Genomic DNA, 26964 nt, shown 5'->3' on the forward strand with positions numbered 1-26964 from the left:
CAACTGTAAGAAAATTTTTACCTTGATGAAGCCTGCACCCACAAAGAGATCCCTAACAGTATCCAAACAGAAGAAATAAGAGCGGGTTCCATCAGAGCGCATATACTCCCTGAACCCCACTCTCTTGTCTGGCTGAAATCGAAGCATAGTCATGTCATAAAGGCCTGAGTTTCATCACCGAAATAATTTCAGAAAGTACCCAAAAATATGGAGGATTAACAAGACCTCTATTTGATCTGCTTACCATAATCCCGAAATAGGAGCAAACCACCGGGCTTTAAAACGGAGAAGCACTCTCTAATAGCTGTTGGCATCATGTTAACTGGAACGGCTGACAGTGTGAATATCTAATAATTTAGATATCAAAATAAGCAGCTCAGATCTCAAATGCCATGGTACTCAGTTATTTCTTCAAGATAAACTAAAGAGGATGCAGAAATTCAGGGCTATGGAATAATCAAGCATGCTTCTAATAAACAAGTAATACAATTGTGATTAGAAAAAATATTTTCTACTAGCAAATACTTCATTTGGTTAATATTTAGCTGATACGATCAAATCTGGAAGCATGTGATAATATTCTATGCTGATTACAGAAAATTTTAAATCAGCGTATATATGTGTGTGTCTGTGTATGCAAAATCACAGAAAATAATGTGACAACATGTTACAAGAATTCCCATAATAATGACATTAAGTTGATATGGCTTATTAAATGGCAATTGGCACATGTTACTGTTGGCTGCATCATTACTATTAAAACATTATACAACCATCATTTTGAGGCTTATGTTCTAGTTAATAGCCAAGAAAGACATTTTAATGTTACAAAAGAAGCCCTCGAGAGAACTGAAGCAATTTATTTGTCAAACCATTTTCATGACCAATACCTTTGAGAAAGCAAAGCACAGTTATATTTTCCTCATTGACTTCTCAAAATTCATTTTGGAACTCAAATAAATCATCTAGAATCATAAAATGACATACTTTTTGCAAGCTTGCAACGAGCATGATTTGAAAGGTAGAGAGAAGGGAAGGGAAATAAGGATGTTGGTGGGTACAGTCTCTCCAGATCTGCTGCCAATTGAGGAATCAAAAATGGGAAGATGTGGATAGGTAAGCTAGTGGTAAGGAGCACTTGGAAGGCACAGTCAGAAGATTGTATTTTCCTTCTGTCTGTTGGGATTTCAAAGGGCATTATTGTTCCATGTAATCCTAGATTTGCTAGCCTTGACAACTGCATGCAGGGATCTTAATTTTGTTGGCTCTTTTAGAGGTGAATGGTTTTGAGCAGTGGTGGATTCCCTCAGTTAATGGTCCTAATCAATCTGCTTTGAGATCATCTATTATGGATAAGTTAGCAACAATTTTTCGTCTATGTAGCCCAAGCCTCAGTCTACGGTCAATCTGCTTTGAGATAATCTTTTATGAATAAGTTGGAGCTAGATTCAGCATTAAAGATTGTTGACAAAAAGGGGAGGTTTTGTTAGAAATGGTATACAAAAGAGGTTCAAGATAGGCCAACAATTTGAAGCATTAGATTGGTACCATGGGATTTTGTTCGAAACACGGTATCTAAGAACATTTATTTTGTGGTAAATGATTATGGAGTTTTCCATCAGAAATTATCTTCTTATGACATAATATTATAAATAATTAGTATGGACTCCAACATAATGGTGGGAAGATGCTATTCATGCCGTCAGGAAAATCTTTAGAAGTTTCTCTCTCATTTTCACATATTTTCTTTCCACTTACTTGGCACTAGTAAATTTGTCACGTGCAAGTTTTGAAAGTGAATAATATTGACTAAGTATATCAAAATTAACTTTCAGTGAGTCTTGCCAAGGGTTACAAAGTTACGGAGATTACTTGAAAGACTTCTCCTAATATTGTTATTTTGCAGGAAGCTAAGCTAGAAGAGGTTGATGGGTTGTTAGGCATATTCAGGATACCAGATTCAAAAAATGGATTTGGCTAGCTCCTAGTGAATCCTCAGGGGAGTACTCTAGCGATTTGGGATACTAGGTTTGATGGTGTGGTGGATAAGCTAATCCAGTCGTACTGTATGTCAGTCCTTTTTAAATGCAAAAGGAAGATGTCAAGAGTGGCTTTCTTCTGTATATCTCAATTTCCTGAGGCTTAATTGCTTTTTGGGGTAGGAACTCATTGCAAATTTTACATTTGGTGCGGAAAGGGCATATTTATATTATGAGGCCTTCTAGAAAAGGAGATTGTTGGTGGAGGTAGGAGGTTGTAGAAGAGTTACGGTCATTTTGAGGGATTTTGGTTCTTTTACTAGATAGAGTTTATCAGAGAGAGTGATTAGCACAACATCCCTCTTTCAAATGTTCAGTTTACAAGGTTTGCTGCCGGACGGGAGTTAGTTTCCACTCAAATTGATAGCTTCTTGTTCACCACATAGTAGACGGACACTTCTCTATTTTAACTAGGGAGGTTCGCCATAAAGTGGCAGTAGATAGTGCTTGATTCTAGCCTGATGAAGTACGGTACAACTACTTTTAGGTTTGAAAAAATATGTGGTTGACTTATTCCACTTGTCATGATTTGGTTAAGAGTTGGTGGAATGAGCATGCCGTTGAGTGGTGGGAGAGGTTTTATTTCATGAAAAGGTATGAAAAGGGAAGCTGAAGTAGTTAAATGTTGATGTGTTTGACAATGTGTTGCACAGGAAAAGAGATTTTACATGAGGTGTGGCTTTAGATAGGTTACAAGAGGTTCTCTATTCAATCATTTAGTTACCAAAGGAGTTCATTTGTTGAATGAGTTTGAGGAGGTTCTTAAGAGAGAGGAGGCTAGTCAAAGGAAAAAGCCTAGAATGAATTGGGTTGAGAAGATGGAATGTAATGCTTGGATTTTTCACGGGGTGATTGGTAGCAAAAGATGAAAATTTTATTGAAGATTTGAGAAATGATGACAGTGAAGTGATCAAAAACTTTGTATCTATTGTAAAAAAGATAACAGAGTTTTATAAGGTATTATATTCAAAGGATGAGAATAGCAAAGTTTTATAAGGTATTATATTCAAAGAATGAGAATAGCAATACAATTAACAGGATGGACAAATTTCCGGTCTGTAAGGATAAAATTTCTTAGCTAGAGAGGACTTTTAAGGAGGAAGTAAGAAGAGTTGTGTTTGACATGGAGAAGGACAAAACCCCTAGACCAGATTGTTTAGCCATTGCATTTTTTTAGGGTCGCTAAGGCTTTTTGAACGATGAACACTCGAATATGTTTACGAAGTGAGAAGACACTGCTATTCCAGTGGAGGGTAGGATTCATGTTGTGATTTGCAGATTGTCTTAAAAGACATTATTGTGTAATTGAAACAACATAGGCCCTTGTCACATAAAAAGGCCAAGTTGCTGTGCTTGCAAATGTGACAATGAGGGAACAAATGAAGCATCTTCAACAATATGCTGAAAAGAAATGACACAAGAAAAAATCTCAAGAATTGGAAGCCTAAACTAGAGGAAATTTTGAGAATTTGAGTGAAGATGAGATGAAAAAAGTACAAGAATTGCCCAAGGGCAAAGCTTGCAGCCACAGCACAAATTGGAAGACAGGTAGAGATTTAGAGCAAGAATCAGAAGAAGCAAAACTTATGAAAGGAGTGGCTTTGGCAATGTAATGATTTCAAAAATAGAGCTAAATCGCATACTGTTCCAGAAGTTGGTGGGAGTGAATCCACCAATGGATCAACCCTAATACTCTTGAGGCCAGGAAGCAGTATTCATGGAAGGGGAAATTTTGACAGTGGCAATGATTTCAGTAGAGCTCGATCACATACTGTTCGAGAAGCGCTGTTAGTGAACCTACCAATGGATCAACCCTAATGCCTTGAGGCCCTGACGAGACTTAATGCAATGGATCCTGTTTCAGCAAGAAGTAGGGGTGCCAAGCAACAAAATCAATACTAAAGTCCTGAAAGGTTTGAGAAGCAAGTTTGAAAACATGGTAGGAAATTTCTCATATATAGTCCAATCCCATAAAATGTTGCTAACTCATTATTTATGCACTCTATGCTTGACATTACTGCAACAGTTGGAAAGGAATGAAAGGCGCTGTCCTTTATGAGGTGTCTCAAAATTATCTAGAGCAAGGGTACCACAATATGAAGGGCTATATAACCTCCTTAGTTGGCATATGGAAAGAGGGAAGTGTGACCACATGTGATGGATGGTCACGACCAACTAGAAAACAGTCAAAACAAACACAATAAATTTTCTAGTATTACTACATTTCATGAGTTAGTGGATGCCTCCAATGTACCTAACTGAACTACTAAATATTATGTAATTATAGTTGTAAACTAATAGACTAGTAAATGTAGTATGTTTTAGATAGAGCATTAAAATATTGATTATTAAATCCATAATTCATCAGATTAATAGCTGAAGTGAGAAGGAAATCAAGGGAACATGTTGCCCAAGTAATATCTAACCATGAAGTAGCAATGAAGGCAAGGGGAAAATTGTTGATGCAAAATATGCCTAATTTGTATTAGGCAACATGCGCAGCTCATTGCATAGACCTTATATTAGAAAATATTAGTAAGAAAAATAGTGTCAAGAATGTCACAAATGATGCATACAGTGAATTTAGAGAAGAAAACCATGAACAGTGCATAGTTACTTCATCTTGTCATTACTTGATTTGCCACCAATTTTATTGCCTTAGAGACTATTGTTTGCCATAAAAAAATCTTAGAGGGAAATGTTCACATCAGATGGGAAAATTCAAGGTCTGCAATGAGAAAATGAGGTCCATCATATGATGAAGCTAAGAAGATTATATTGGGGAAAGAGTTTTGGAAAAAGGTTATTGATATAATAAGGGTGTTGAACCCTTGTTAGAACTTTTAAAATTGATTAATGGTGATGAAACCCAACCACAGGTTTTATATATGAAGCAATTGACAGGCAAAAGCTTGAAATTCAAAAATATTGTCTATTTTACAATGATTATTGGAAAAATATTGATAATCAGTGGAGTTTTCAGTTGCATCGGGATTTTCAAGCAACCGGTAAGTGCTATTAAAAAAAATTCTTTATTATTTTGAGTTTTCAATTATGCAGCAGGATAATTCTTGTATAGATGCATCGTTATTCATTGGCATATTAATGAATCTATTTCTAAGTTATTTCTTTAATCCTTAATTTTTATATGGTGCCCCACCCTCACCTAAAGAAGTCAAAGATGGGGTAAAAAATAAGTAACAACTAAGCTAGTGCCTAATATAGATACTTAAATTTGGGCAATTAATCACGTAACTATGTAAGTAGTAAGTAATTATGATGAGAATGCATTTTATAAAGTTTAAACTCATATAATAGGTCATATACTATTATCCTTAACCTTCAGGTCCTTCAACCAATTATCCATTTGTAGTTGCCTCTAAATTGTATGCAGATGATAAAGTTTTGATCGATGAAAGTTGGAATGGAGTAAAATCTAAGTTAGAACTATAGAGGACAACCTAAGAGTGACGCGTTGGCACTTGTACAACCCGGGTGTAGCGAAAAGTGGGCGAGGGTGGGCTAGGCCATCGCTCTGAAGCGACACGCCATGTCGGCGCCCAAGTACAGTGTCAAATAGGCGAGGCTTCCTACATCATTCTAGACATGGGCATGTAAAGAAGTTAGTTCAGGAAACTAGGATTAGATTAACTTGGAATATAGGGACACTTATGGGTAAAAACATGCAAATTGTGGACGCAATGATTAGAATAAAAATTAATATAATTTGCCTTCAAGAAACTAAGTGGGTGAGGGAGAAAGTTAGAAAAATTGATAAATCAGGATTTAAACTTTGGTACACTAGAAAAGAGAAACACAAGAATGGAGTAAGAATTATTGTAGACAAAAACTTAAAAGATAGCATTGTTGATGTAAACAAAGTAGGGGATAGAATTATAAAAATCAAGATGGTATTAAGCCAAGAGATAATAACTATCATTAGTGCTTATGCTCCTCAAGTGGGCTTAGCAGAAAATCTTAAGAGACAAATTTGGGAAGTTATGGATAGTATTATACAAGGCATACCAGGGACTAAAAAAATATTTATAAGAGGAGATCTGAATGGACACGTTGGAAGGGATAATAAAAGTTATAAGATGATACATAGAAAATATGGATATGGAGACAAAAATGATTCTGGGGAGATGATCTTAGACTTTGCTATGTCATATGATTTTATTATAATGAATACTTGTTTTAAGAAGAGAGAAGAACATTTAATGATTTAATAACCTTTAAAAGTGAACAAAATAGAAGTCAAATAGTTTTTTTTTTTTTTTTTAACTAGGAGGGTAGATCGTTTATCATGCAAGGATTGTAAAGTTATTCCAGGTGAAGATCTAACCACCCAACATAGTCTTAGTGTTAGATATATGTATTAAAAAATGGAAGAAAAAAGATCAAATAAATCAATGTAAGAGAACTAGGTGGTGGAAACTAAAGGGAGAAAATATAATAAAATTTAAAGATAAAATTATCAAAGATGGGGATTGGAATATAGAGGATGGGATAGATACAAATACTCTTCGGAGTAGATTAGCTAGCTCTATTAAAAAGATAGCAAAAGAAATTTTTGGTGAATCAAGGGGAGGATCCTCTCAAATAGCAAAGAAAGTTGGTCGTGGGATAAAGATGTTCAAAAGGCCGTAAAGACAAAAAGAATTTGGTATAAAATGTAGCAAAAATGTAGAAACATGGATAACTTTGAAAAGTATAAGGAGGTGAGAAAAATGCAAAAAAGTCCGTTAGTGAAGCTAAATACAGATCATTTGATAATTTGTATGATGGATTAGATACAAAAGAAGGGGAAAGAGATATTTAAACCTGCTAAAGCTAGAGAAATGTAGAGTAACGACTTAGGAAATGTAAAATGTATAAAAAAGTGAGGATGATATTGTCTTGGTTAAAGACGAAGACATTAAAGAAAGATGACGAACTTACTTTAGTAAGTTATTTAATGAAAACCAAATAGAAGGCATAAACTTAGATTTAACAAATGAGGAAAAGACTAAAAATATGAGATCTATTTGCAAAATTAGAATTAACGAAGTTAAGTTTGCACTAAAAAAGATGAAAAAATGGGAAAGCTATAAGACCGGATAACATCCCAATTGAAGTTTGGAAATGCTTAAGTGATAACGGAATTATATGGTTAAATAATTTATTTAATACAATTATAAAAACTAAGAAACTGTCATATGAATGGAGGAAAAGCATTTTAATACCTATATACAAAAATACAGGAGAAATTCAAAATTGTAATAACTATCGTGGAATTAAACATACAATGAAACTATGGGAAAGGTTAGTTGCACGAAGATTAAATTTAGAAATGAAGGTCTTAGAAAATCAATTTGGTTTTATGTCTAGGAGATCTACCATAGAAGCTATATATCTTTTTAGAATATTAATAGAAAAGTTTAGGGAAAAGAAGAAAGACTTGCATATGGTATTTATTGACCTAGAGAAAGCACATGATAGGATACCTAGGAAAGTTCTATGATGGGTTTTAGAAAGAAAAAAAAAAGGTGTATGTAGTAGGTATATTGATGTCATTAAGGATATGTACAATGGAGAAATGACTAGTGTAAGGACTATAGATGGAGAAATTAGAGAATTTTCAATCACCATAGGTGTACATCAAGGATCTTCTTTGAGCCCTTATCTTTTTGCTTTATTGAGGGACCAACTAACTAAGAGTATTCAAAATGAGGTTCCATGGTGTATGTTGTTTGCAAATGATATTGTATTAATTGATGAAACTAGGGACAAAGTAGAGGTTGAGTTAGAATTATGGAGAGAAGCATTGGAATCTAGAGGCTTTAGGACAAGTAGAAATAAGATAAAATATATGAAATGTAATTTTAGTAATAATAGGAGAAATATTGGAGACAAAGTTAAACTTGATGATGAAGAAATAAATAGCACTTGTAAATTTCGATACCTTAGATCTATTATGCAAGTTGGAGAAGAAATTGAAGACGATGTAATGCATAGAATTAAAGCAGGTTGGGTAAAATGGACAAGTGCTTAAAGTGTGCTTTGTGATCTTAGAATACCCTAAAAATAAAAAATGAAGTTTTATAGGAGACCAGCTATGCTATATGGATCAGAATGTTGGGCGACGAAGAAACAAAACATCCAAAAAGTAAAAGTTTTCGAGATGAGAATGCTTAGATGGATGAGCGGTATAACATTGAAAGATAAAAAGTAATGAACATATTCGCAATAAGTTAGGTGTAGCTCCTATAGAAGATAAGATAAGAGTGGGACGACTCAGATGGTATGGCCACTTGGAACGTAGGCCACATAGTGCACCAGTAAGGAAGAGTGAGTTAGTTACTGTGAGGGGCAGTAGAAGGGGTAGGGGTAGACCTAAAATAACTTGGAAGGAGATAGTGAGTAAGGATTTAATAGACTTGAATTTGCAAAAAAGAAATGGTACATAATCGCTTAAATTGGCAGAAAAGGATTCGCATAGCCGACCCCACCTAGTGGGACTTAAGGCTTGGTTTTGTTGTTGTTGTTGTAGAAATATGATAGAATATATGAATCATAATTTCAGCCATCTAAAGAGGGATATTGGAGATAAAATCAAACTTGATAATCAAGAAATTAATAGCACTAGAAAATTTTGTTACCTTGGATCTACTATGCAAGCAAAAGTAGAAATTGAGGAGGATGTAATACATAGAGTTAAAGTAGATCGGATAAATTGGAGGAATGTTGCAAGGGGGGAGGGGGGTTGTGTGGTCTTAGAATGCCCTTAAAATTAAAAGGAACATTCTATAGGACGGCTATAAAAACAGTCATGCTCCACGAATCAGAATGTTGGGCAACTAAGATACAACATATCCAAAAAGTAAAAGTTGCTGAAATGCAAATGCTACAGTGGATGAGTGGTATAACATAAGGATAAATTAAGGAATGAAAATATTCGCAACAAGTTAGGCATAACACCAATCAAAGATAAGATAAAAGAGGGATGGCGTTAATGGTATGGGCATTTGAAACGCAAGCCAAGCATTCACCAATGAGGAGAAGTGAGCTAATTATTGTTGCTAGTAGTAGAAAGGGTAGGGGCAGACCTACAATAACATGGAATGAGATAGTGAAGAAAGACTTAATAGCTCTTAAGCTAGTTGAGGAAGATGCCCTCGATTGTGTGAATCGGCGAAAGGGATTCACATAACTGATTCCACCTAGTGAGACTTAAGACTTAGTATTGTTGTTGTTGTAGTTGCTGCTATATTGGGAAAAGCACAAGATATTTGGCACGCCGGCTTAAAATATAGTCAAACAAACATATACCAATGATTTTAGGATGTTTTAACAACTATTTTTATTTTATATGCTGAAATTTAAATCTCAACTATGATGTCTTCCTTGAATTATTAAATGAAGCTGAATGGTGGATTCATTGTGGCATGTGTCCTACACACCTTCAACTAATAGCAATCAAAATTCTTAGCCAAACCTTCATTTCAAACCATAAAATATAATTGGAGAATATTTAGCCTCATCCACGTGGAAATAAGGAATAGAATTAACGACATTAGGTTACAAAAATTTGATTTCATGCATTACAACATGAGGCTTAAGTTGAGGCAAACATAAGGAGAAGTCAACATGGCATAGAAGATAATTTGAAACTCACCAACTTTGATTACATCTTTGAAGAGTAAGATCTTGAGTCCATGGCTATAGGATAGAAAAACACCTTTACTAGAGCTTCGGGATAATTTGATTTAATTGGTTAGACAAAGAGGTAGTTGGTATTTTCGAGGAAGCATGTGGGCAACCATTGATTAATGTGCATGATTTTCAAATTCAAACTTGTGAATGGTACACAAAGTGATGATAATCAAGCTCTAACCCCACTTGGTGATGATGATAATGACGACGATGCATATCATGGTAGTGGTGGTGGGTTGGTGAAATATATCATATGATTACAAGCAAGGGCAAGCGGAAAGGTTTGGGTTTAATGTTAGGACATCATTTGTAGGACAAACATACCATTCTAATCATTATGTACTATAGGATGTATAAGTAAATTATGATCTACATACTCCTCAGTTCCAATCTCCACACACAGGAGGAAAAGTACTGCTAATGGTGGCCATGGTGGGAGCCATATCATAGGGGCATAACCCACAAGAGATCAACACTAGTGAGATTGTGACTATCTAAAGATACAAATGGAATTGTTCACAATTTGGGAGACTCTGGATTACAAGATTTTCATTAATCACATGGATCTCACGCTAGCATTATTATCCACCACCTCATAATTATTATGGTCTAAGTCTTGCATATCCTTATCTCAATGCGTCTAGTCGCTCAAGTCACTACCAAATGCCAGGCCCACTCCCAACCTAAGGGAATATATATAATCCAAAATATGGTCACGAAGGGGGTATTGCACCTCCTTTATTGATTGGATTTCGGCCACCAGTGAGAACAGAAAAATAATATGAACAAGGACCTATTAAGGATAGCTAAGGTTTTGTCTAAAAGGTTGCAAAAGCCACTAGGGGGTACAATTACTTTGGAACAATCTGATTTTATTAAGAATAGGCAGATTTTAGATGTTGTTTTGAGCACCAACGAAGTTGTGGAGGATGTAAGGAGGTGAGGAAAGAGCGGAGTCTTATTTAAATGGGTAAAATCCAGCAACGTCCCTTGACTTCTCTGAAAATGACACTCCACCCCCTATGTTTCAAAAACTACCAAAAAATCCCATATTTTTAAAATGAGACCTATATAATAAATTAAATCAAAAAAAAAAAATTGGTCAACATAATGTCTTGAAAACTAACTAAGCAACTCAAAGACCTAATTGATTCTCAAATTAACTAGTCTATTCGGTCCAATAGCTTTAGATCAACCAATTGACATGAGCATAACAAAAAATAACTTATTACTATTTTAAAATTTTAAATTATATATATGATAAAAAAAAGTACTAATAAATCATAATAATACCTAGTAATTGTAATACTACAAAATATTTATTAGATGTAATTTTCATAAAAATTCAATCATTTCAATGACTAGACACATCATTAAACAAATAAAAAATAATTCAATATTTTTAATTCAAATAACATATCAAACAATGTTAAAAAAAGATAAACTAAAATTTCAAAATTTATTCTCTATTAATTAAAATTATAAAATGGGATGTAATTTCTTCTTTCTGTAAAATATGAATGCTAAATGGATAAAGAAAACTCAAATTTATATTAATTGGTTGACCATTGTTCAAGTCAATTCACTTTATTTTTCTTGATTTTATTCAAGTTGTTATCTTATTAAATTTGGCATTCAACCAAACCCAAAAAGCAAGCCACAATTCAATTAACCGTCTGATCCAAATCAATTTTTTAAACTATATTTAATTTGTTAAAGATATATTTAGTCACTTAATTTTCATGAAATGTATATAGAAAATATTTTGTAACAATATAATTATTTAATTATTTTTTTGAATCATTTGCATTATTTACTTATTTTTCATAATTTTTAATTTAAAATAATAATTTAATTATATTGCCATGCTTATGTCACCTGATTGACTCGACTCACTTGCCAAGTGTTTGATTCACTTATAAGTTTAATTTTCAAAATATATTGTAATTAGCTGATCAACTTTTTCAACTTAATTTATTAAATTAATGTCATTTTCTTAATTTATCTTATCAAAATTGAGTGGAAGGGTAAAATTGTCATTTGATTAAGGATAAATTTTAATCTTTTCACTAAACTTAACGATTAATTAACAGAAGGTTCATTTTGTCAATAAAATTAAACCTCAGGGGGGTTTTGTGGTAGTTTTTGAAAACTCAGGGGGTGGAGTGTCACTTTTCGAAAAGTGAGGGGGTGTTGTTGTATTTAACCCTATTTAAATTGGATTTGGAAAAGCCTATGGCATGGTGAGTTGGAATTTCTTGGACCACATGATGGATAAAAAGGTTTTTGGAGAAGTTTGGAAGGGGTGGATTAAAGTTTCTTCAGTAAAACGGTGATCATGTAGGTCAGAGTGGTCAACTGAGGGATTGGTTTAAGGCTTCGCAAGGGTTAAGACATGGGAATCCTCATTTTTTTTTTATAACAAAAGAAATTTTCATTAATAAGAGAAAGAATTTACAAGGGGGAGAATGAGACATCTCCCAAAGTAAAACTTGAACAAATCAAAGGAAACAACTAAAAATTTTTTTTATAAAAATCAACAAGCCAACACATTCCTTTAGTCTCTTTGAATTTCCTGGAAACTATTCCCTATGAAAAATCCAAAATCAATGCACAAAAGTGACGCCAAATACTGAACTTCATCCCCAGCAAGCTCCCAATTTAATTTTTTTTCGAAAGAATATCCTCACATTACACTCTATCCATATCGCCCATAAAGCAGCAAATATGCCGCACTCTATAAGGCTGCCATGTCCTTCCTTCTACCAAAACCTATGAAAGAAATGGCTAATGAGTCTTCCACTAACACAGGCCATACCCACCTCTCTCCCACAATGCCAAAAAGCTTATTCCAAATCCTCCAAGCAAAATCAGTGTAAAAGGGGATGAGAAGCTATCTTAGAGTTCTTGAAATAGAGCACACATACATAGGGAGAGAAAGCCTTCAAAGTTCTTTTGATTTGCAACAAGTTATTAGTATTTATTTTATTAAGCACAACCAACCAAGTGAAAGCCTTATATTTTAAAGAAGACTTGGCCATCCATATAATAGTATAGAATTGAAATGAATAATTAGAGCAGATCAACTCCCCGCTGATCCAATGACCAAGAACGAACATTCCTACCCAACAAAAGATTACTTCCATTCAATAAAGATAACAAAGAAGACATCTCCACCATCTCCCTATCGTTACAAGGTCTCCTAAGATGGAGATTCCAGGATACCACAGGACTACTCAGATAACCATCAAAGAAAGATATAGCTTTATTTTTCAAAGAACTCAAATGAAAGAGATGAGGGAAGGAAGTGGGAAAAAATTACATTCCCCAAGGGTCTTTCAGAAACGGATACGTGAACCCCTCCCCACCACAAGTTTAGTGTGAGGGGTGGAGGAAGAATAAATATGAGAAATGGACCTCCACATACTCCTCAAAAAACATCTTAAATTAATATTGGTGTCCCACCCATTCTCATCCAACCCAAATTTACTTCTTGTTACTCTATGCCGAAGGGAATAATCTTCTAAAGATAAGTACCATAACCATTAGCTAAAAGATTGGTGTTTCTAGTTACCCTCCCTCCTTAGACCTATGGACCTCATCCCATCTAATAAAGTGGTCCATGTGACCCCTCATACCAGATCATAGAAAATCTCTCATAATTCTCTCAAATTTTCTAGCAATCCCCATCAGAATCTTAAAAATAGACACAAAATAAAGGAAGATGCTAGAATTAAGGCTAGAGTCTAGGAAATTGAACCCCACTTCAATGACCGGCTCTCTAAATGCATAATAAATGCAAAAGGAAATAACCAAAAACAATTTGTTTTAAAAAAATAATAATAATAATAACCAACTAAACAAACCAGTTTTAGTCATTCACAACCAATCTAGCACTATAATGGCTCGTGACAGCCCATAACATTCCATAATATCCATTACAGTACCGTAATGACTGTTACAGTTGTGAATCGAAGCACCCTCGAGATATTGCTCGTAACGATCTCAAAAGCCACCACTAACGTTACGTAATGTTTATAACAATCATTACGCATCAATTTTTAAAATTATGGGCCACACACCCTCTCAAAGATTTGGAGAATACCTGAAATTCTCATGTAAGAGGGGCAATGATCATCAAGGAAGACAATGGTATCATTAGAAAACTGGAGGTGGGATACCACCACTACCTCTCTCCCTACTTCTAAGCCTCTAACCAACGCCCTCTCCACAGCTTTACCCGCCATCCTACTCAATACATCAGCTATAAGGACAAATAAAAAGGGGAATAAAGGGTCTCCTTGCCTAATGCCCCTGGAAACACTAAACCAAGATTTGGGTTCACCATTTATGATCACTGAGAACCATACATTAGATAGACAGTCCCTTACCCAATGACGCCAATGCTCACCAAAACCCTTTCTAGCGAAGACTTTATCCAAAAAGCTCAAACTAACTCTATTGTAGGCTTTCTCAAAATCTAATTTAAAATCAAAACCCCCTCTTCTTATTCCTACACTATCCTCTAGCATCTCATCGGCCACACGAATGGCATCCACTATTTGACTCCCCTGCACAAATGCATTTTGGGCACTAGAAATAGTATTAGCAAGAACAACACTCAACCTATTAGCTAAGGCTTTAGTAGTAATCTTGTCCACACTAGAAACAAGCCTAATAGGTCTAAATTCCTCAACCTTAACAGATCTAGATTTTTTAGGTACCAAGGCTATAAAGGTGGAATTGATACTTTTGGTCAAAGTCTCATTCCCAAAGAATTCAATAAAACTTCCAACAAAACGCCCTTAACAACCTCCCAACAACCTTGGGAAAAAGCAATGTCGAAACCATTCAGCCGTGGGGCCTCATCCCTTTCCATCCCAAAAACCACCCCTCTCACTTCCTCTTCCTCATACAATCTCTCTAACCAACACTTCTGATCAATGCTTATAGGATTCCAACCTAGCCCCTCTAGCATTGAAACCATTCAGCTGTGGGGCCTCATCCCTTTCCATCCCAAAAACCACCCCTCTCACTTCCTCTTCCTCATACAGTCTCTCTAACCAACACTTCTGATCAATGCTTATAGGATTCCAACCTAGCCCCTCTAGCATTGGTCTATGACGGTCATCCTCCGAATACAAATTCTTAAAGAAGTTACCAATAATGGAAAAGCAATTTGATGTTGGTCATTAGTGACTCTCCCATCACCCACGTCTAAATCCCTAGTCAAATTCTTACTCCTCTTACGACTAGCTAGCCTATGAAAGAAAAAAGAGCTACAAACACCGTCTTTTACCCATTTAAATTCGGACTTTAGCCTCCAACTCTTCAATTCTAGAAAGATTACCTCTTCCAATTCCAGCTCATTCTTCAATGACTGTTTTATTTGTTTCTTTGCTTGTTTTTGTATTAGGAGGATACCTTATCCTCCTTTCTATGTAATTCTCTCTCATACATAGATGAATTTTCTTTTATAAAAAATAAAAATAAATAAATGAATAAATAAATAAACTAGCCCAACCCTTTTTTCATGTCCCTACTCCCCTTGGCACCCCAGCATGTGTGGCACAATAACAGCAGCTAATCAACCATGGGCAAGGCACCACAAACATCTAGGAAACTGAAACCAAAGCAAGCAAGATATGCATGCTCAGTTAGGTTGGAGCAGGGACTATAAAGCTCTATTAAGTTCTCATCAACAGCATGAGGAACCAATCCTCACCCAGGCTCATGGAATGACTTAAAGATTGTAGTCGGAGGGGGCCTAAAAAGGCTGTTTAAGGTAGTCATACATCCCTGATCCATCAAGTTTGGTGCACAACCATGTGGCCTACCAGAAAAGGGAGAGAGTCCTCCATTTTCACAGAAAGAATTATGACTAATTGAGTGATTCATGCTGCATATTCTGCTACCACTGTGCCTGCCAATGCCCAATAGTGCCCAGCCACTGGCACAAGCTCACAATTTTTTAAAGGTCATGTAATTCATCCAGGGAATTGCTCCAACATCCTATGCTCTCTCTCTCTCCCTCCCTCACTTGCACACACACACAAAACTCAAATAAATAAAAAAACTGCAAATGGTAAATCAAAATTTAAATAACCCAATTTCAAATTAGCATTTAATAAATGCTATTAGACCAACTACAATATACTAATCCAATTGTCATAGTTCCATTTAGATGACAACAGTGCAACATCAAAATGAATTATGTACAGAAAAGCACTTACCAAAGAAACAAAATCCACCCCACCGACACAACAATTACTATCTTTTGGTGAAGAAAACTCATTTAAATATGTCCCTGTATTCTCTTTGACATCTGCCAAACCAACCATACCCTAAGTCAATATTGAACAAGCAAACAATTTTTATAAGTTTAATAAATCTAATGAACAGATTGTCAATAGGTAAAATAACCAACCTGAGAAGCAACCGTGCTTCCTTCGCATAAAAGTTCCTCGGCAAGAATTGCAGGCCAACCACCGTGGAAATGGTGTTGTAGAAAAATCGCAACAAAATGGATGGAAACGTTGAATAACTGAGAGTACATTATTGGCATTTATAATCTCTTTAGCCCTCTCAAGAGCCTCGGTGCTACAATCACAGGCGTATATGACAATATTCTCTTTGGCACTACAACACAGAAACTGGGTCTTATAAGGATAATAAACTAGGATCTGGAGCAGTGCGGCAAATCCAGCTTAAATAATGTTGAATAATTGGGTAAAATGGAAGACCTTATCTCAATGATAGGTCTCTCCCTCTATTTATAATATATATATATATATATATATTTAAAGTATATACCAATGATCATAATACCCTTACTAAGTCACAATTACTAACATAACACTAGCACATACCAATAATGCTGAATGACCAAAATAACAATAACATTCCCCCTCAAGCTGAGGCATAGATATCATATGCTCTTAGGCTCTTAGCTTGTTACAAATGAATTTGTAAATTTGTATGTTTAAACAACTTATGGCAACGCTGAATGACCAAAATGACAATGACATTCCCCTTCAAGCTGAGACATAGATATCATATGCTCCTAGCTTGTTACAAATGAATTTGTAAATTTAAACAACTTATGGCAACACTGAATGACCAAAATAACAATGACATTCCCCCTCAAACTGAGGCATAGATATCATATGCTCCTAGCTTGTTACAAATGAATTTGTAAACTTGTAAATTTAAACAACTTACAGCCATGATGGACATTTTATTAATCAAGAATTAATGACAAATTATAAAAAAATAATTATTAAAACAATAATATTATAAACATAATTATATGCCATTATTAGGGGGAAAAAAAAAGTACTCAGGCCTTGTAATCTGCTTTACCTCAAGAAAATTCTAAATTTTGAATGGAACTCAGAACATAAAGCTATCTTGGGGAATCCTGTGACAGAAAAGGAAGTGACAGAAGTCATCTTCCCCTTTTCAGATGAGAAGGCACCTGAACCAGATGGATTTAACGCTAAATTTTATAAATCCTGTTGGCACATTGTGAGGAAGGACATGGTAGCGGCTGTGCTTTCTTTTTAAAAGATTCCAAACCACTGAAACAAGTAAATGCTACTTTTTTGACATTAGTCCCCAAAACTAAGCATCCTTTATATGCAACAGACTTTAGGCATATTGCATGTTGTAATTTGATCTACAAACACATAAGAAAAATACAAGCTAAAACAGACTTCAGAAATGTGTTGAGGCTTTTGCAAAAACTGCTTTTATCAAGGGGAAGAGCATTCATGATAATTTCTTACTAGCGTAGGAGCTATTGAACAAATATCATCTAAATGATAAGCCACCAAGGATTGCTTTGAAAGAGGATTTGATGAAGGCCTTTGATTCTGTTTATCAGGAAGCTATATTCCAGTTACTGGATTGCATTGATAGAAAAAAAGAATTTTGTTGGATGGGTCGAAGAATGTATCACAACTCCATATTATTTTATTCACATCAATGTCACTCCCAAGGGATTTTTTTAAAGGGGAAAGGGGATCAGAGGTTTGAAAAGTAATCCGGCCAAATCAGAAATATATTACTCAGACCTCCCCATAGATAAAGCCAACCAAATTACTCAAATTCGTGGCTTTTCACTTGGCAAACTTCCTGTTGGGTATCATGGGCTACCACAGATTTTGAAAAGGTTAAGCAAGGTGGATTGTGAGCTTCTGTTGGGAAAAAGTTCTGTGAGGATGAATAAATGGACACATAAACTGTTATCCTATGCTGTGTTGGCATGCCACAACTAATCACATCAGTCCTTCATAGTATTCAAGCTTACTGGGCTTCTCCTATTCTCCTTCCCCAAGCTGTCATTCATGATCAAAGCTTTCCTCTGGAAAGCAAATGAATGGAACACAGGTTGCTGCAAATTCAAATGGCAGGAAGTTTGTAAACCTATGGTTGAATGAGGGCTTTTTATAAAACTTCTTACAGAGTGGAATTTAGCTGCTGCAATCAAACTAATTTAGCAGTTATGCACTTCTAAGAAATTTCTATGGGTTATATGGATTCGCTATTACAAACTAAAAGGGAGGAATTTTTGGGCACTGAGTGAATCATCAGGTGACTCTTGGATTTAGAAGAAATATTGAAAATCAGGTCAGTAGCCTATTCTCACACATACACTGTTGGTTCTGGTAGAAACATTTGTCTTCTCTATGATAACTAGCATCCACACAGTCCATTAATACAGCATTATGGACCTCACATGCAGTTTGAGCTTGGCATCCCAAAGCTCGCAAAAGTAAAGGAAATAATCAAAATGGAGACTGGTTTTGAGCTAGAACGTTAACTCAAGATGTGCAATTACTGGAAAATGTCATCACTTTTGCTCCAAATGCTGGAAAGGAGGATAAAGTTAGCTAGGATTCTATTCCTGCTGATAAATTTACTACTTCCATAGTATGGAACTCAATTAGAGGTAAGAGACCTGTTACTTCCTGGTCTAAAGTACTATGGACAAAGTATGCCATTCCTGGGGATACTTTCATTAGCTGGCTTGCAATTCTAAATGGACTCAAACAATCGACAAGCTAGTTTCCTCCGGGAAAATTAATGATCCCACTTGCAGAATATGTAAGGCAGCTGTTGACTCAAGAAATCATTTATTCTTTGACTGTCAATCTGCACAACAGATTTATAGCAGAATTAAACTCAGAATTTGGAATCCAAAGGGATGTGATGAACGGGGGAGCGTATCTCAGCTGGCTGTCTGGACTAGGGAACTCAAAATCAAAGTAAGTCGCGATTGAGATTTTAATTAAATGAATGACATAAAATGAAGATAGGTCTCTCCTTCTATTTATAATACAAATCAAATACATTCTAATGACAATAATACCCTTGCTAACTCTCACTAATTAACATACTAATAAACTTTATAGTAATACTAAAATACATAATAACCTCTAACACTCCCCCTCAAGCTAAAACATAAATATCATATGTTCCTAGCTTGTTACAAATAAATTTAACACAAACACCCCCAAAAGCTTTGGTAAACAAATCAGCTAGCTGCATATCAGAATTCACATAAGTGGTAGTAATGAGCTTATGCACAAGTTTCGTCCAAACAAAATGGCAATCAACTTCAATGTGTTTCACCTGTTCATGAAAGACCGAGTTGGAGGCAATATGAAAAGCAACTTGATTATCTCACATCTACTTCACAGGCTGAGAATGTGAAAAACCCAATTCTTCCAACATGCTCTTCAACCAGACAAGTCCAAAAGTAGTTGAGCCATAGCTCTATATTCTAATTCAGCACTTGACCAGGCCACCACACTTTGTTTCTTACTCTTCCAAGAAATCAAATTACCAACCAAGATACATTATCCGGTTGTGGATCTTTGGTCCAAACGCAACCCAACCTAATCTACATATGTATATCCAGGAATAAAAGTGTGACCCTAATCACGATATAAAAGACCTCTCCCAAGTGCACCTTTGAGATATCTCAAGATGCGAATTACTGTGTCCCAATAACTTGTCCTCAGAGAATCTAGAAATTGACTCACAACACTTGTTGCAAAAGATATATGTGGCCAAGTGACCATGCGATAATTCAACTTTCCAACAAGTATTCAGAATTGTCCAAGATTAGGCAACAAATCACCCATATCAGGCATTAACTTGCTGTTACGATCCATGGGTGTATCAACCAATTTGGATCCCAACAATCCAGTTTCATCCAACAAAACAAGAACATACTTCCTCAGCGACAGAACAGTTCCCATACGAAATCTAGACACTTCTATACCCAAGAAATATTTCAACGGTCCTAAATTTTGATTAGAAACTTAGTCTGTTAAAAAAGTTTGAGACTCTGAATACCTTTCTATCATCATCAGTTGTAATAACAATATCATCCACACACACAAAAAGAAGGATCCTACCTAATGAAGTATGACTATAAAATGTCAAAGACTAAACTAAGGCACTATAACACTTAAACGACCAAACTATGCTTTGGGAGGCTGTTTTAAACCATCTAATGTCTTCTCGAGCTGACACACTAAGCCTGACTGCCCCTAAACAACAAACTCAAGTGGTTGCTCCATATAGACCTCCTCAAGATCACCATGCAAGAAGGCATTATTCACATCTAACTGATGTTGAGGCCAGTGATAAGTGGTAGCCAAGGAGATGAACAAACGTACTAATGCAAGTTTGACTACCAGAGAAAAAGTGTCAGAATAATCCAAAGCATACACCTAGGTATACCCCTTAGCAACAAAACGGGCCTTCAAACAAGCCATATAACCATCAAGGTTGACTTTCACAGTGTATATCCAACAACAACCAACCACAGGCTTGTCAAGTGGAATAGATACCAAGTCCCAATTGTCATTGTCTTATAAAGCATTCATCTCTTCAACCATAGCATTCCTCCACTCAGAATAGGCTAAGGCTTTCGAAACAAAGCGCAATAGATGATAGAGTAGTAACAAAACAATAATAGGAGGGTGATAAGAAGTCATAACAAAAATAGTTGGAATGGGATGTTGGGTACATGTGCGTTTACCTTTCCGAACAGCAATGGGAGGATGAACATCATAGGATATATGATCATCAAACAAGGAAACCAAAGGTGTGGGGACTCTCTTCCTTGGAGCCACCATCATGAATACACTTGCAAATTAGGATGATCGAGACAATGAGAAGGACTTTTAACTACATGGAGATTCAAATGGTTGATTGGGCAAGGACATCAAATTAGAATCTAGAAGATTAAGCAGAGGAAGAGACTCATTGAGCTTATAAGCACTAAGATACTTTGTGTAGTAAGGTGTAGAATTAAATAAGGTAATTCCTCATTGAGCTCAAAAGCACTAAGATACTGGGTGTAGTAAGGTGTAGAACTAAAGAAGGTAATATCTGCAAAAACAAAGCGATGAGCACAGGACTATAGCAATGATATCCCTTTTGAGTATATGAGTAGCCCAAAAAGACAGATTTTATAGCACGAGGATCCAACTTATCCACCCCAAGAGTTAGTTGATGAAAAAAGGACGCACATCCAAAAATACAACAAGTGATAGACAATAAAGGTGAATTAGGAAAGAGAATGGACTAGGATATTTTGCCACTAAGAATATAGGATGGCATCCTGTTGATCAAGTAGCTGGTAAGTACAAAATCATTCCAAAACACTTTAGGTACATGCATTTGATAAAGTAAGGTGTGAGTGATTTCAAGGATATATATATTTTTCCTCTCTACAACTCCATTTTTTTTAGGAGTGTGGGCATAGGATGATTGATAGACAATACCAAACTAAGTCATATAAGTAGTGAATTGTGAACTAAAATACTCTTTAGCATTATCACTTCGAAGTATTTGAACTAGCAAACGAAATTCGGTCTTTATTTCAAAACAAAAGGCACAAAATATATGAAATAACTCGGAAGAATCTTTTATTAAATATAGCGAAGTCATTCTTGAATAATCATCCACAAAGGTTACAAAGTACCGGAAACCCAAGTTGGACACAACTCTACTAGGACCCTAAACAACAATCTTTTAACATGAAAGGGTTTGCAGCCTATTTATTGACTTGGGAAGCAAAAGGGACACAATGGTGCTTTCCCAACTAACAAGACTCAATCAAGACTAGACACAAAACTCAAATCGGGAACAAGACGTTACAACATTAGTACAGGCGGTAGAAGGAGATAGTAGCTCAAAGTGATAAAGTCCACTAGCTTCACACCCTCCGCCAGTCGTCTTCCTTGTCTTCAAATCCTGAATAACCACAAAATCAATGAAGAATGTTATTAAACAATTCATGGATTTAGTAATCTTGCTAAAGGATATAAGATTGAAAGGAAGCTTAGGAATATACAAAACTGAAGGAAAAGAAATAGAAGAAGTGGGATTTACAATCCCAATTCCCTTGACTGCAGTGGTGGATTCATCAGCAAAAGTAACACAAGGTAAATTTGTTGGATATTGAAGAGTAGAGAATAAACTAGGTATAAATGTGATATGATCAGTGGCAGCGGAGTCTATGACCCAAGGACTAGGACGATAAGTACTAAATGAATGGCATACTGTGGGATTACCTATTTAAGCAAGAGATGCAATAGAAAGAAAAGCTTGTTGTGACACTTGATACTATTGGAACTTGAAATACTCTTCCTCTAACATGGATACAATATGTTGCCCCTCACTTGGCCCCAAAGGTGTGGAGTTGGTGGCTGCATTGGCTGCTCCCAAAGGTGTAAAGTCGGTGATGGCTGCATTGGCAACACGTTAAGGTCGACCGTGGAAATCCCAACACTGCTCAATAGTATGATTACCTTGTCCACAATGAGTGCACTTGCAAGGAGTGCCTCTACCTTGTGCAACTCTACCACCACGACCACTAGAACCACCTTGATAACTTCTGCAATTATTTGGTAAGACTTTCTTTATTTCTAGAACAAGGAAGAATTGATTCAGAAGGTCCAAAAAAATAATTAAATTTCTATTCGATGCAATTCGAGAACTAGAATCACCCTGTGTAGCAAAGGTTGTCCTCTCAGAGCCAGATGCAAAAGCAACAGAACATGTTCTCAAGGAAGCACAAAGGACACGAGAATAAACATTCAAAAATGATGGAAACTCTGCACTACTAAGTATTTGGGACCAAACTGCCTCAAAATCGAGTTTCAAGGCCGCAAAAACCCAAAGAATTTGTCATCTGCTCCCTCTGCATCTAGCGAACGCCATCGGTTATAGGTAGCACAATTTTAAGCTCTTCATGAATACATTTCATCTCTCCAAAATAATCTGCAATGCTTCTATCTCCTTGTAATTGAAAGTACTCTTGGGATAAATCATACGTATGTGTAATGTTACTAGAGTAGAGAAGCTTGGCAAAATCCCAAATATCCTTATGCATGCACATTTGTGCAATCTGTGGCTCCATCAAATTCCACAAAAGGGAAACAATCAAGGCATCTTCTTTAATCCACACTCCTTTTCTCTTCACATCGAGGATCAGATTGGAGCAAGTGATTAGATTTTCCTAATCCTACTAAATAAACCCGAATAGCTTTAGACCATTGAACATAATTCTTTCCATCAAACTTTTGAATTGTTTATCTGTGACAGCGGTGAAGGAAACATGTTTTTGGGATTCATAGACTCATCCAATACTCACAAACTTGCAGTCACACCACTGTCAAACAAGAAGAACAATCAAAACTAATTGGGACAGTCACAAACTATGTGAAGCACCGACACAACCACACATGAGGTGAACGACATACCAACTGATATAGCACTGCCATAGCCTAACAACTCAACTTACAAACACTGCCACTGCCCCAAGAAACTCATAAAGAAACCTCTACGAACACTAAACAACAACTGACAGATTACCACAAGTGCGTGGACAAAAAAGGTAGGATCTTTGAGCAAAAAACATGCCCAACAGCTTGATAATATAGTCTAGAGAAGGAATCAGAACATGGAAGAGGGAAAAAAAAAAGGTGGCCGGAAACTCTCATGCACCGGCGCATGGGATTGGTACTTCCTGCAGTTGGCTAGCGCATGGCAGTGCATGAGGCACTTGCTGGCGATGGGGTTTCGTGGGGGTAGGCTTCAAAGGGTTCTGTTTTTGGCTATATGGTTGGTTTTGTGAAATAATGAAGGGTGGAGGTGGATCTGAGAAGGGCAGCGATGGGAAGGTGTTTTCTGGTGATAGCTGAGTATGATAGGGTTTAGGTTGGATCACGCTCTGATACCATGTTGAGATTTTAATTAAATGAATGACCTAACTAGAACATAGGTCTCTCCTTTTATTTATAATACACATCAAATACATTCTAATGACAATAATACCCTTACTAAATCTCACTAATTTACATATTAACAAACTTAATAACAATACTAAAAGACATAAATAACCTCTAACAGTCTCTAAGTTGACAAGATCTGTTGCTATCTATCATACATGGAAAATAAGGAACTCTCTGCTCTATGTTGATGCTAAGCCTGAATTGGAACTAACATCTCAGCAAGCTATAAAACCTAGATGTCCAAATATCAAAGGTTTTAAATTCTTAGGCTAAGGATCAGTTACTTGGTCATTTATTAGTCATATCCATAGTAAGGCTTTTGCCTTTTCTTCCCAGCTTTGATAATATATGACTGTTATCTCTTACCCAAAAAATATATATATTATAAACATAAACTAAATAAATAATATTATTGTTATATACAAAATAATAGTCATATATCATTTTATTTAATATAAAACATTAAAATGTCAATTAAAATCATTAAATTAGCATTAATATTGATTAATTTGTTTATTTTGAAAACATCAAAAATGTTAATTAAAAATTTTCATTAAAAAGTTAATCAGTTTGCTAACTAGACAAATTTAAAATTTTAATTTAAAATGTCAATACAAATTTTTAATTAATTTTTTAATTGGAAAATATTGAAAAGGTCATCAAAAATGTTAATTAACATAAGTATTAATTAATTTTTTATTTAATAAAATATTATAAATGTTAAAATTACAATTATTCATTGGACAATATTAATAAAAAATGTTAACATAATTTAATAATTAGATAAGATTTTATTAAGATTGATAATTAAGAATGTCAATTACTTTGTCAATTAGACAGTATTAAAATGTCAATTAAAATTTATTTAACATAAATATTAATTAATTTGTTAATTAGAAAATATTAAAAATATTAATTATACTATTAATTAAAGATGTTAATATAATTTAATAACTATATATTATTTTGTTATATGTTATAATATATTAATATAAGTTGAAACATAATAATATTATTCACATGATAAAAATATATATTCATGTGATACTCATAATAAAAGTGAGTATCCAAACACTGCGTATTTTGTGAGTACTAATAACCAGCACCTTTTTTTAGCACAACCAAACAATGCCTATATGACAGCACTTTTCCAATTTTTAGTACTTAATACTTACTATATGTACTCAACAGACTTAGTACATTTTTTAGAAAAAGTACTTTTCCATAAGTGGCTCCAAATGATCCCTCAAACTTTATTGACAAAGAAGGAAGGCACAAACCATTTTCATCTATACCCATGTAATTACAAGAGTTACCTCCAAGCTAAATCATAGTTTCATCCCTGGCCTACCCTAAAACACAGTTTCGAAAATGTTGGTATGTGTATGTCATATTAAAAGGGCTCATCAGCTCAGACAATATCAAGCTTATTCCCAGGCAAGGAATACACCAATTCAACCGAGTTATGTTGGCAGTTCTGTTCAAAACATGAGTCAGAATAGATATATTATTTAAAAAGTAAATCGAGCCTTGAAATTACCGTAATATTGGAAGAGCAGTACTGCCATTACCACATCCCACCTCCAAAACCTTAGAAAATCTATCACAAGAAGCTAGTTCTGGAAATTCCCTCAACAAGTACCGTCTCTCCTACATAAACAAAGTAAGAAAAGGAAGGTGAAACATGGTCTATTTCTATGCAACTCGGAAAAAGTACTAAAAGATTGAAATTCACTAATTAATGCTGACATAGCAAATCAGAAAAACATAAAAATCGGCACAAAACCATATAAAGGGGCAAACACTCATTTTCACATAAAATAAAAAAGGAACAAAAGTTCAACCAGATTTCAAGTATAAAACAACCCAGTGAAAACTGTCAAATAGGAACAAAACATAAAAGGGGGAGAAATGTTAATTCTGTTTTAAAATAAAATGGAGCATAAGTTCAAGCAGGTTTACCAAACTTGCCATTAATACATCAAAAGTCATTCTTAAAATTTAAAAGGAGGGCCAAGTACAACCACTCTTTGATGTACCTGGCATTGAGGTGGACAGTCCCCTCTTTCCATATCACACTAACATTTTTAAATACAAGGTCTGTTTTTAAAGAAACCTTTCCTCATCAAAGGTTCTTTGAAAGATCCCAATGATTTGATTGGAATTGATTCTAAAACTCCCTCTATGACGTCCATTTCAAATATCTCTATTTTGCTTCCTTTCCAATAACAAAAAATTAAACAATTAACTTTCAGTGGTGTCTTTGGTTTAGTGAATACAAAAGGAGTGAAAGTAGGAGTGGGGGTGTACAGTGTTATCATTGGACAGACAACTTATGTTTTTTTAATATTTCCTTTATGATAATATTCTTTCATATTTTTTTTACAACCTTCCAATGCAACATAACCATTCTGAATGCACTTCCCATTCACTTCAACTCTAAAATGGAATTAGAGATAGAGATATTTTAGTTAGTTTTCATGCGTTAATATTTTTATAGAGTAGCTGCAACAGCCTTAACTACAATTTCATCTTTAGCCTGCTTTACTTTTGCCTCACAAGCATCTCCAAGTGTACCTGTTTCATCTCTTTATTATACAATAAGGACAAAAAATACAGCATAACTTTAAAATAATTTCAAAACTTATGCACTTAAATTAGAGAGCCTAAGCCCAGGCAAAAGGAAACAGATCAAAACTAGATTGAAAATCGTAGAAATAAAATAAAATAAATGCGCAAATATCATGAAGCAATAGTTGAGAGATTGCCATTTGTAGACACTGCTGTTGGAGCCCACCAAAAATATATTCAATTTGTATTATGAAAAACCTGAGCATATCCTCTAGCAAAAAGACAAGCCTTTAAGCCGTCAAAGAAACCTTTATGATTGATTAACTTTCTCCGTAAACACC

At 35.1% G+C, this 26964-nt stretch overlaps 1 protein-coding gene across 4 annotated transcripts in view; it reads right to left on the reverse strand.

The window, feature by feature from the left end:
* Positions 1–26964, reverse strand: part of LOC131154162 (uncharacterized) — a 49279-nt gene that overhangs the window by 13225 nt on the left and 9090 nt on the right. For all 4 annotated transcript variants that reach the window (XM_058106737.1, XM_058106736.1, XM_058106738.1 and 1 more), the window contains exons 2-6: positions 25593–25702; positions 16162–16373; positions 15968–16059; positions 245–347; positions 22–164 (exon numbers count right to left, since the gene is read on the reverse strand). In XM_058106737.1, coding sequence (XP_057962720.1) covers positions 22–164; positions 245–347; positions 15968–16059; positions 16162–16373; positions 25593–25702 — 660 coding nt within the window. The remainder of the gene's footprint in view (positions 1–21; positions 165–244; positions 348–15967; positions 16060–16161; positions 16374–25592; positions 25703–26964) is intronic.

This window comes from Malania oleifera, chromosome 4 (assembly GCF_029873635.1).
Source record: "Malania oleifera isolate guangnan ecotype guangnan chromosome 4, ASM2987363v1, whole genome shotgun sequence".
Classification (NCBI taxonomy): Eukaryota; Viridiplantae; Streptophyta; class Magnoliopsida; order Santalales; family Ximeniaceae; genus Malania; species Malania oleifera.